The sequence below is a fragment of the Podarcis melisellensis genome (genome assembly GCF_964234715.1).
Source record: "Podarcis melisellensis genome assembly, chromosome: 7".
Classification (NCBI taxonomy): domain Eukaryota; kingdom Metazoa; phylum Chordata; class Lepidosauria; order Squamata; family Lacertidae; genus Podarcis; species Podarcis melisellensis.
In genome coordinates, this window is record NC_138539.1 from 23,879,873 (window position 1) to 23,892,890 (window position 13,018).

Here is a 13,018-nt window from a genome sequence, read left to right on the forward strand (position 1 = left end):
TCGGGTAGTGGGTTGCACCAGGATATTTCTCTGTGCTGTTTATATGTACTACTTCAGGATTTTAACCACTTCATTTGTAAATTAAGCAAGTCTCTGTGGGGCTGAGATACTGCCTGAAAGGAATTTCCCATGGTGCATAATTCACATCCCTGTTGTGACGCATATACGTATCACCTATGTGTACCACCTAACAAGGTCTCGTAAGAATGTTCTTGTGGTGTGACCACAATAAAAGGGCATCAAATTCTATTGAGCAATGGGAACCACAATGCCCCTGTCCATGTATGGCAGGGATTAGAGTTGGAAAGAAGCAGAAATCATGGCGGAAATGGCACATATCAAAGCCTGTAAAGTCATGTGGAAGGCACTGTTGAAAGTCCACAACCATTTGTTGCCAGGAGAGTGCCCAAGTTATATATACACAAGGAGAAGTGGGTAGTATTGGTGGCAGTTTAAAAGCCCCCAAATAAGAGTGTTTGAGGGATGTGCTGTGGAGAGCACTCCTTTCACAAGCCCTGTCTCTTGGGTTGTAGCCAGTTTACCATGGGATTATTATTTTTAAGTGTGTGGAAGTAAACTAGGAGTCTAGTTCCAGCACCAGGATTTGCCAGGATTATATTGCTGATGTGGAGGCAAATGGGTTCTTTTCTTGTTATTATTGTTAAGCAATGTTATCACAGGCGACTTCATCATCTTTAATATATTCTCTTATTATGTAACATTTAACAATGACTGTTTGTTCCCCAGGTAGTGCAGTTATTTCTGTCTTATTCCTAAAAGAGTACATAAGATCCGAAGGTATATTAGGTAAGTAAATGATTCCTGCCAGTCTAATTCTTGGAGTGCTGTTTTGATAAGGGAAATAATGCTGCATTAATAGCAAGATATATTTATGCCCCCAACATTTGTCAGCTTATTTTAAAATAGGTTGGAACATAGTTTTAATAATAGGCAGGGTCGGGTTTTGCTCCAAAAAATGTTATGCAAGCCTGGATTTTAAACCCCACAGTCCATTGAATCTATTTTTTCTGGTAAGTTTTCTTCCTGTTCCAATCATAGACTCATAGAATTGTAGAATTGGAAGGGACCACAAGGGTCATCTAGTCCAACCCCCTGCAATGGAGGAAACTTTTACCCAATGTGGGGCTCAAACCCACGACCATGAGATTAAGAGTCTCATTCTTGGCTGGGCTGTCCTAGGTAGACTTTTGTCTGTATCAATTAAATGGGCATTTTCTGTTTATGCTCATGTTTTTGCTTCCAGTTTTTAAATCGAGAGATAATACTTCAATATTTTACATATTTTGATATGTTTGACAACAGTAGGAGTCCTATCAAAAACAAGACATGATCTAATTGCTTGATCATTCTGCTCACAGCTCTTTTAATGTTGATATTTGCACACAAGCTCTTTTTTATAACATTAAAAAATAGTAACTGTTTGTTCCTTTTATACTAATTTGGTTATTTCCAAGAGCATTTCAGCAATGTTTTGCTGGCACACATGATCTCAGTTGCACAAAACATTGGACTTTATGTCTGCCTCAAAAACATTTTTGCAAATTAAATCTGCCTTGCTCTACGGTTCGTTTATTAGATATGTGACTAGTTCCAGCAGATATTTTGGTTGCTTTATGTAAGACAATGAGTCTATAGCTATTTTTGGCATTTGAGATTACTCTGGCCAATTGCTGCATAAATGTTGTTGACATATTTGAGATGGCTGTGATTCTCAAACTTTGTCACAATGCTTATTCCCACAGCAGCTGCCCATAGTCATAGTTCTGCTCGTGTGCTCTAAAACTCAACCAGAACACTAGGATGTATTCCTGGGGAAAGTATTGTTTTCCCTCACTAACCTTCACCCAATAAAAAGCTTTGGCACCAAATTCTGGAAACCAGCTGGGCAGACAAGTCAGCCCATTCTGGTCTTTGTCTCCACTAAGATGATGGATGGGTGTACCACAATGGGATGTGTCAGTTCAAGGGGTGAAACTTGGTTTTTGCAAATTTATTCAGTGAGGGGTCTTAAAAATATGTTTTGGGGGCGTGAGGAATTCAAATATGCTATTTTTTTGTGACTTGACAAAATTTAGCATGGCAAATCTTCATTTGATTAAAAAGCGCCATCAACTACTCTTGGAAAATCAAATAATTTTAATTTTACCTTCTGAAAATGTTGGGTAATGCTGTAAAATTTTTAGTTTCCCTGCATAAAGCACATGCTACTAAGGATACACTGTAATCATAAAACAACATTAGAAACTAATGACATCGGCTAATAAGAAATTTAAATAAGTTTCATTAAGTCTTGCTTTGATTTGCTCTTGGACACCAGCCTCCGACTTGCTTCTTGGCCTGATTTAGCCCTCACACTTTTTATGTCCATATACCCTGGCCATTTAACCCACAGCGCCACCCAGGACGTGGGTGGTGCTGTGGGTTAAACCACAAAGCCTAGGACTTGCCGATCAGAAGGTCGGCAGTTCGAATCCCCGTGACGGGGTGAGCTCCCGTTGCTCGGTCCCAGTTTCTGCCAACCTAGCAGTTTGAAAGCCCGTCAAAGTGCAAGTAGATAAATAGGTACCACTCCGGTGGGAAGGTAAACGGCGTTTCCATGCGCTGCTCTGGTTCACCAGAAGCGGCTTAGTCATGCTGACCACATGACCTGGAAGCTGTATGCCGGCTCCCTTGGCCAATAAAGCGAGATGAGTGTCGCAACCCCAGAGTTGTCCAGGACTGGACCTAACGGTCAGGGATCCCTTTACCTGTACCTTACCCTGGCCGTTGTCTCTGCAACTTGTTTCACACACCTCTCTATAGACTGAACATGATAGGGCCACTGTGGAATTTGCATGGGCTCGTCAGTGAACTTCTCATATATCCTGTTAGACCAGTCTATCAGCTCCAACAGGGACAAAGCACTGGTGTTGACAGAAGGTGTCTTTCTAGACATACAGAAAGATCTCCCAGTGTTTCATCATCTCTGCCCCTCAGGTCAATGATCTTCTGGACACCAGCTCTCCTCTTCTCATTGTCATAGGAGCATGAGAGGTATGGATTATTTTGCTGAATGCATACCATGCTGAACGCCAGGCAGTTGTCAAAACAGCATCTACCACAGCTGCCTTTTGCAGCCTAACTCACCACAGCTGAAACAAGAAGTGGTGTGGGCCTTCTACTCAAGGAGTGTTTTACTTTGCTGTTGAATACACACAAATGATGTATTCTATTAACAGCCTTTAAGTTGTTGCGGGATTTGCCTTTAAAGCCATGTTTTGGAACCCATACGCAGCAAAACCTGTTTGCTGTTGTTAACCACCTTGAATGGCTCACTGGACCAATTTCAAGAAGGGCCAAATCCATGGGAAGGTTTCCCTGTCCTTATGGCCTGTATGATCCAGTACCCATATCCCTGATCAGTAGACAGATCCCTTATGACATTGTCACTCAGTGAAGCAAGAGGCTCTCTAACTGGGAGTTTGGTGGGTGAAGGATCAATTTCAATTCTGTAGCAACATCTAGCAGTGTTACCTGTCCACTTGCTGTTAGACAAGGTCTTCCCATCAACTGCTTGTGAACAAGTGCCACAGAGGTAATTTGTTGGTGTGGAGGGCTCAAAGCAGCCAGATCAGTTTACGACTAAGCTTGACCTCAAAATAAATAAATAAGTAAATAAATATTTTTTTATTTATACCCCACCCTTCCCGGTTCAGAAAACCGGGCTCAGGGTGGCTAACAACAAATTTAAAACACTTAATTGATGCAACAAAAAACAGCATAAAATACCGTATAAAACGTGCATAACAATAAATTCAATCCATCCAATAAACATTAGATGATCACCAGGGCTAGCTGGCTAAATTAGTCCTATTTGGGCCAGTGAGGAGACCAGGGGAAAATTAGCTGTGGGATCCCAGAGCGGGTAATCTTCATAAAAAGGGGAAGAAGAAGGGAGGGAAGGAAGGTATGATATATATTAGTGAAAATAACATACAAAATGCACTGTATTGCAGACAACTGTTTCCAAAACATGTGTATGTTAGACAAAAATTGTGTTTAGTAGGGGATATTTGCACTAAAAGGCCGGTGGGTTTTCATGAGGCTGGTTTTTGTTTTAATTGTGAACTAGTATGTGGAGAACTGAATTTCAGATTAGAAAAACAGGAAACAGGGAATAACCAAAACTGACAGAATTCACCCATCCCTAGTGACGATTTGCATACTTTTTTCCTACGCAGAAGTGCTATCTGTGTGGGAACGTCTATCTTGTTTGGAGTGCCTGTCATTCGTGCAAAATGAAGAGGAGGACTGGGCTCCCTGCGCAAATAAGCAGGCAGATGATGCAGGCTGTTAGTGTAATGATTGTACGGTAATTGCACAGCTGTTGTGGGCGTTTGGAGAAAGAAATTCAGTGCTGCTCCAATAGCCCTATAATATTTAGTTATTTGGTCCAAGTGATACATGGAGAATTCATCCCTCAGCTGATCATGTTCCCCTTCAGTCTTGTACGCTGCACAATGTTTTAACTAGAGTTCTGGGCTGATTTATTTTATTTCTGCGAGTTTGTCTTTGCCATGGAGGTTTTTTAACAATGTTGCTGCATTCCATTGGAGTTAGCTGTACCATGGCAGATACGGTGATTGTTGGGAGGTTTGTGCAAATACATAAATATAGAACACTGTGGGGATTGTTCCCCCCCCCAACCTCTAAATTGCGAGTTTGCTATTATGTCCCATTGATGTTCTATGCAGTAGTCTGTGCCCCAGAAACTCACGTTCCACATTGATTTATTGATTTGTTTTATTTTATTTTTATGGGATGGGACCTCTGAAATAAAATTAAAAAGCAGCCTAGAAACCGCATAGACCAATTTAAAATTGGCATTTGGCAGCACCGAAGAACACAAGACATACTCATGAAGAAAAGCACATGTCTGTATGCACTTGCACGTTCAAGAACACTCTGTCACAAGCCCACATCCTCTTTTCAATGAATGCAGTTACCACACAGCCCTTCCACGAGTGATGTAAAGAAAGAAACTGCTACCGAAGCAAGGGGAGCAGAAATCCTCACTTTCCTGCGCTGCGATCATTAATTTTCACACTGCTCCCCGCTTGATCTTGAGATATCAGAGTGCTTTCTGAAGGCTTGCTGCCTGGGGAAATCCCCAGAGTCCTCAGGCTTAAGGAAGAGTTCTGGCCACTTTCAGGAGCAGTAGCTATTAGTAGTGAGATGTAGGAGGGCAATGTAACTATCCCAAGGCATCAGAGCTGTGCTATGCAACTACCAGCTCTGCATTCAAACAACTACTACATATACGGTTGCATCCTTGATTTCAGTGATATTTACTTTCCCCCAAATCTGAATGACCCTCAGCCCACAATTAAGATACCTGGCCTGGCATGTTTCACATCATCCTGGCGTCTAGAGGCAGTATTATGACAGAGGGTTAGCATACCAGATGATGTTAACCAGTTTGCACTAGGTAGATACAAATACTGGACAATGAGACTACCAGCATGTCAGAAGGAGGATGGCTCAATGGGTCAGTGTGTCTTGCTGTTAAGCAGAAGGTTGGTGGTTCGAGCCCACCCAGGGATGGCTGTGGACAGGATTCCTGTATTGCGGGGGGTTCGACCCTTAAGGTTCCTTCCAACTCTACAATTCTGTGGAATTGTGTTCTGAAATAAAGTTAAAATGCAAGCAACAAGAATCAAAAACATGCAAAGCAGAACGGAAAGACCACCAAATTAGAGGAAAGGGAAGTTCATTGATTATATTACTTGGTATATCATGGGTAAACTTGGGGAGTAATATAACTGCCTAAGAGAGTTTGGGTGTATATGCAGCCTGATCATAGTCAGGAAAACAAATGCTCTCATTTCTGCAGTCCTAGTAGTAAAGTCCATTGAACTTGGTAGGCCATTCTTCTGAGTAGACATGCATAGAATTGTGCTGCCTCTATGGTTGGAATGTGATCAGGTCATAGGAGATAAATGGAGTTTGTGCATAAATTTCTCCTAAATTTAGTCTCCTAAATTTGATCAAACTGCTGCTGTTTAGAAGGTTCGCTCTAGAGCAGTGTTTCCCAACCTTGTGCCTCCAGCTGTTTTTGAACTACAACTCCCATCATTCCTGACTAGCAAGACCAGTGGCAAGGGATGATGGGAATTGTGGTCCAAAAACATCTGGAGGCACAAGGTTGGGAAACACTGCTCTAGAGGCTTCCAGTTCCGTGTTTTGTAAAAAATAATAATAACAACATGTTTGTCTACATGTATTTATTTTGAAAGGTGGAACTGTGACGTTGGCAGGAACATTTTTGGTGGTGACATTTGCTCCCCGCGTTACCCAGGAAGTCACGGCAAGAAAGATACAGAATGATTTAGTTAACTGGCAGTTCCTGATTTATGTGGTGAGTACAGTATTCAAAAGTCGCTGTTTGCAAATGGGGTCTAGAACAAAACGTCGCAGCGAGAAGTGCTGTGATTGTGGAACCCAGCCATTTGTGCCTCCTTCCAGCATCCTCCAATATAGTCCACCTTCCCCTCTGTACAACAGTCATTTGGCATTCTGTGGCCATTGCCATTTCCACAAGTCCGCTGCTACTTTCCTGTTGTGCATGGAAGGTACCATTTTCGACCATATAACGATCAGCACTCAGAGAATGAGTTCCCTCTTAGTACAGTCATACCTCGAGTTACAGATGCTTCAGGTTGCGATTATTTGGGTTACGGACTGCCGAAACCTGGAAATACCGGAACAGGTTACTTCCGGCTTTCAGCAGTCGCTAATGCACAGAAGCGCTAAATCGCGCTTTGCGCAGAAGCACCAAATCGCAACCCGAGCATCCACTGTACAGGGTAATTCAGGCACTCTTGGTTTGCAGAGTCAACAGGTATTTCTCGTGTGGGAACCGATTGTTCTTTCGGTCAAGGATGTTGCTGTTTGCTTACTTCAGCTTCTACTCCTTCCACATTCCTTGGGTCAAGCGGAGTGTGAATTTAAGAGTGCCTTTCCAAACTGTAGGGAAATGAGCACAGAAAAAAGGCAAAGCCACCTCCGCAGTAAGCTAAAGGCTAGTGTAACAAAACTTTTTTTATACATGTAGGGTAAGTTTGGGTTTGATATGTTTTATGTTAAATTCTCTCAAATGAGAGAGCTGGCCCAAAGATGCTGCAGCATTCTGTACTAGCTGCAGAAACTGACTCTGCAAAGGCTGCCTTGGACTTTCTAGCATTCAAGAAAGGGTGAGAGTAAATCCATACTTTTAGAAGCATGGCATGATGTGCTAGATGTCAGAGAGGGAGGCTCTGCTTGTGGTGGCCTTTGAGTGGAAATGCCTGTTTATGGGAATCTTGACAGAGTGGAAAACATGATTTATGAGTCAGGAATGCATAGGATTCAGGGTATAGTTCAGCACAGACCCTTCATGTCTTGTAATCCACCCCTGAAAGACAAGAGGAGTTTGTTTTTAGGTTTTTTTGTGGGAGAAAGACTGTTCTAGGTGGATGGATTAAATGTATCTCAAAACTGTTTCTTTACTCACATCTGTTCAGAGGTCCTTAATCTTTGGGGACTGGTGAATGCATCTGGAATTTTGATAAAGTGTTGTGGGCGCTGTCACAAAATGGTTGCCATTCATAAACATGCTATGGCATTTTAAAGCAGTATCAGAATCACTTCTGTGATCAACAGCATGCAACGTTTCAAACTTCAGTTGCATATTCTTGCTTGAAAATACGATTGGTGAAAGCACAACTCTGCAACTTCTTGGTTAGTTCTATAAAGGGAAGGAAATGGAAATTTGCATATCAGAAATGAGGGAAGCCAGCAAGCCCATAGTACACGTAACAATTTCCTAGCCGTCATTAAAAGCCTGGAGCCAAAATATCCACTATTCTGCTTCCCCCCCACCCCCATTATTTTAGGCAAGCGCTTTGCCCTGCCAACATGTCCAGTGTCGTTTCTTTCTCAACGAATAAAAAAACTTTCTTAAAATCGTGGACTTGTTAGGGATAAATACCTTTCCTCACCTTCTAAAGCTTTAGGCTGCAGTCCAGGGAAGCACTTAGAACACCCATTTGAACATGTTTTCAGAACATTTACTGGCGACCTATTTTTTTATCTGCGAGAAGTAAAAAGGGGAGTTTCCAAATGTAACTTGCTGCTCTTTATTGACTTGAACAGATTGAGGGCAGTTTTAGAATTTTAAACCTACAGTTCCAGATTTGGAAGCTGGGATACCCAGGAATGCCCATACCTGATTGGCTGTTTTATTTATGTATTTTCTTTAGGTTTTATTGTTTGACCATAAGCCATAACAAAACTGAATATGCAGCACAGATGTCTAAAATCATAATGGAACAGAGTAATCATATAACAAAACACAGATGATTAAAATCAACTGTTTTTTTAAAGAAATGAATCTAACCACATGCTTTTCTGTGCAAATGAGGAAGAGGAAACTTTTTCAGTTACCAAACTCTCCTTACTCACAGGAAATAAAAAAAGGCTTCAGAAATATATATCAGTAATAAAAGTTGAAAAGCAAGGTTCCCCCCCCCTTTCATAGTGGGGGCTCTTCCCCACCTTCCCTGGGGTTCCTTAAGAAAGACTTGTGTGCTGGGAGGGAAGGCAGATGGGGCCAGGAAGCCTGTGCCATCTGCTGTTGCAGAAGAAACCTAATCGGTAGTACTGTATTTTCCCATAGGGGAAAGGCCATAGCTGAATGCTAGAACATCTCTTTGCATGCAGGTCCTTGGTTCAATCCCCAACATCTCTAAGTGGGGCTGGGAAAGTTCCCCTGCCTGATACCCTGGAGATCCACTGTCAGTCAGTGTAGGACCAATGGTCTGACTCAGTACTGGGTCCCTATGCATCTCCAGCTAAAAGGATCAGAGAGCCGTTGCTCGTGAGAGTGCAAGAGGGCTTGGTGGACAAATATTCTTACTCAAAACAGCTCAGTGATATAGAACAACTCTTTTGTCTGCAAAAGATCCAAGGCTCAGTTTTCCTCGGCATCTTCAGGTAGGGCTGCAGTGACCCTTGTCTGAAACGCTTGGAGATCTGCTGCCAGTCAGTGTAGACAATATCGAGTTAGATGGACAATATCAAGTTAGATGTGCAGATGCCTGATGATCGTCTTCCAAAGCAACTACTCTATTCCGAACTTAAAAATGGAAAGCATAATGCTGGTGGTCAACAAAAGAGGTTTAAAAACTCTCTCAAGGCAAATCTAAAAAAATGTAGTATAAACACCGACAACCAGGAAATACTGGCCTGCGAGCGCTCCAATTGGAAAACAGCCTTTACCAATGATGTCAAGGGCTTTGAAGACGCTCAAATTTGGGATGAAAGGGAGAGATGTGCTAAGAGGAAGGCATGCTTGACAAACCCTCACCCTGATCAACTCCCGCCTGGAAACCTATGTTCCCACCGTGGAAGGATGTGTGGATCCAGAACTGGCCTTACTCAGCTACGAGGGATCGCCAAAGAAGAAAAAGAAGATGGACCAATGGCCTAACTCTGTATAAAAAAGTTTCCTGTGTTCCTATGTAAAAGTGCTCGATGGGTGAATAGTATTACCTAGCATAAGGGAATACTAGGTAATACTATATTAGGTCAGGGCCAGCGCAAAAGAGTTTTATGTATTAACATAGCCACCGCTTCCAGGTCAAAGAAGCACCCACCACATCCCAACATCTGCATTGGAAAGTGGAAATTCACCCCATGGAATGTGTCTACTAAGCAGCAATCTCTGGCCCATATGGAAGCCGCTTTGGAGTGGGGCTGCAGTGCATGTGGGGGTGTTGCTGGCGATTCTGAAGCAGCAAGCCCTGTCTGCGTGCAGCGTTAAGGAAATCCCATCTGCAGAATGTCTTGCAAAGCAGCCTCTCCTCGCGTACCATTAACTCTGCTGGTATATTTTTCTTTTATGCAACCTTTTGACAGGTAGTTGGCTAGGCAGTGATTGAAAACCAGTGCAGAGTTACAAATGCATTGCAGGTGTTCTGAGCAGAACTGTGCGTTCAGTCCAAGTTTTATTGATGAGGGTGGAGGAACAGAAGAGTAAGTGAAGGTAATTAATGCAAGCGGTAAGTAAGATAAGCCATAGATTGGGCTGCAATCTTCAAGTCACCTACACCAGAGTAGTCTCGTTGCAATTGGACAATGGCACTGCAACGTACAGTGGTGGCTCAGCGTGATTATACATAGCTAAAACTGGATGTCTTTGCTTGCCAGATTATTACTGCAAGAACTCTCTCTCCTCTCTCCTTTGTTTTAAATCTTTTCAAGGCTGTAAAAATAAAGTAGGCACTTGAAAGGGTAAGAGAACTAGACAGCAAAATGTGAACGTTTCTTAGGAAAGGTTTATAGGAATAATTGTTTGATAAATGGTGGTGAGGTTACCCCTCTTACTCATCCCTTTAAAGGGGGAGATAAGTATGTGACATCTTGTTAAAGATTTTGTCTGAAGCTTTTATTCTGCATTTTAGCAACTTAAGCCTTTTACGCTTTTTCTTTTCAGATCCTGGCAGTAATAGCATTCTGCATTCTTTTGTATTTCCATAAAAGAAAGAAAGTGAATCACATTGTGATTTTGTTAACAATGGTAGCAGTGCTAGGTAAGGCTACGGCTCATCTGCAATGTTTTGTGCTGATCGTTCCTTTGTTCTCTTTTGTTTTGTGGTGGCTGATCCCGAAACTTCTTGCAGGGCTCCAGAATTTTGCCCCCCTTGCCCCACTTCCTCATGCTAACTTATGTGGGTCTTGAGTATCCATGCAGCAGAATGCCACATTAGATATTGGTTCTGCATCAGGCTACAGGTGGAGAATACCGCTGTTGAATCCTATGCCACATCACAAACTCTTGGTGAGTAGAAAGCTAGCACAGAAGGGGACAGGTTCCTGCTGGCTTTCTATTTGCAGGGAAATTTTTAACACAGATGAACATCCATAAATTGTATGTCCAGCCTACGGTCTGAAGAGTGCAGACCATTCAGTCAAATCAGAACTCTGTCCACACCTTTCGGCTGCAAATATACACTTGGGGAGAGATTATACGTCGGGCAGCCAGTACATGAAACATAGGTGCCAAGACTCCACTGTTGCCTTCTCTAAGCTATGACATGTCTTGAACATTTGCCCCACTGAGCATTTCTGGGAATGCTCCTTGATCCATCTTTGTCACTTGAAGCACATAGGGGCACAGTGGCTAGGGATACCTTTTATCAGCTTTAGTTGGTAAGACAGTTATGGCTGTTCTGGACCACTTGATCCCAGAGAGAGTGAATTAGAGAGTCTGTCTGAAATTCCTTGTTGCTTGAAAAGAGATTTCGACCAGCACTAGCTGAAGTAAACAAACCAATAACTCAAGCATAAAAGCCCAAGCCTATCCAAGCACTTTGTGGAAGTGTATATAAGCTGTGCGTCGAGATGGGCAACAGGAGACCTATTCAGTTTTCGTCTCTCATTTGCATACATATTTTCCCCTTAGAGTTGGAGTCAAAGCAAATAAAAAATTTAGTATTGTACATTTGTTTGCGTTTCTTCATGGTGCACTCAAGCTGAAACATATTCCATTGTTTGCACAGTAAAACAGTCTTCAGCCTAGAAGAATAAAAATTATGGATATATGCCACAGTCCCTGGAGAACATTCCTTAGTAAAAACCATTGAATTTAATGGAATACAAGTTATACACTATGTCTTCTGGAGGAGATTGGTCTTGGTGGGCTATGGTCATGGGCTACAGGGTTTTTTAAAAAACTGGTTGTATTAATGATGTTTACACATTGCAATTACCAGCTTGGATTTAGGTGACTCAGTGGAGTATATTTCACACAACATTTATGTGTGCATTAGAAGTTCTCATGTCTCAGCATTTTCTTGGTGACTCTGGGTTTGCTTCTTCCCCCTTTATAATGATACCCAGTTTGGAAAGTGCTTGAAGACATTTAAGGGCCTTACACTGCAATTTTGTACATCTCTACCCTGGAATAAGTCCCACCAAACTCTAAGGGATTTCTAAGTAGTTATGCATAGGATTCCAATATTGATCTGTATCTTTTATGTTGAATTAATCCTCTCCTATTGAATTCAGCTGGAGCAAGACATCGCGATCTCAGAATAGCTCCAGTTTGCACAGAATTTCATGCCTAGAAATTAACTGGTGTGCTGCTGTTTCCTGTAAAACACACGCACAGAGTGTGAACAACAGCCACGTGTCCATAAGCACCCATGTGTGAGAGCTCTGATAGGTCTGTTGCCAATGCACGTAGAGCAGCTTTTAAGAGCACATGTCCTGTCTTTTGCACTTTGCTACAGGAAACACCACTGCATTTGCGTGTTGAGACCTTTAAACCTCATCCCTAAATAAATTCAGACAAGACTCAAATTTTGGTTTGGTTTTTGGCAGAATTTAGGCCACAACTTTATTGATTACAGCAAGTGAATGGTTGCATATGCTCTGGTTCAACTAGCTCCCTGCACCGTTGCAGGTAACGCTGACCCAGGACACCAGCATAGGTCAGCCAAGGGTGAACACCTGGATAAGTGGAAATCCGGGAACAGGCTATCTCCGCCACCCAAGTGCCCCCCTGGAGTCATGCACAGGCACAACCCCCTCACAGGGGTTGACCAAACCATTGAGTCCCTGATTCCTTAAACAGAATACCCGTCACATAGGGATGGCAAGAGCATTCTCCCATCCCTGTCACCTGAACCAGAGCCTATCCACAACCTTACAAGTTGTGACGATTTGCTACATGGCAGGCAAAACCCAAATGGCAACAGCCATTCAGCCAAATGGGGAAAATTCCTGCTGGGCCCCATCCCAGTGACAGACGACACACGATGGCATAGCAAGGTCAAGTGTGCAAGCCCTAATTATAGGGAGCACACACCGAAAAGAGGAAGCTCTGGGTCATGTGCATAGGTATATATAAGTATATGTGCATAGGTATATATAAGTCCCTTGATCCATTTAGCCTGCGTCCCATTGGCCTGATTGA

At 42.6% G+C, this 13,018-nt stretch overlaps 1 protein-coding gene across 4 annotated transcripts in view; it reads left to right on the forward strand.

The window, feature by feature from the left end:
- Positions 1-13,018, forward strand: part of NIPAL2 (NIPA like domain containing 2) — a 39,254-nt gene that overhangs the window by 10,678 nt on the left and 15,558 nt on the right. For 2 of the 4 annotated variants that reach the window (XM_081919823.1, XM_081919821.1), the window contains exons 4-6: positions 748-807; positions 6,297-6,418; positions 10,535-10,631. In XM_081919823.1, the coding sequence (XP_081775949.1) occupies positions 748-807; positions 6,297-6,418; positions 10,535-10,631 (279 nt within the window). The remainder of the gene's footprint in view (positions 1-747; positions 808-6,296; positions 6,419-10,534; positions 10,632-13,018) is intronic. The other 2 variants (XM_081919822.1, XM_081919824.1) reach the window with 2 other exon arrangements.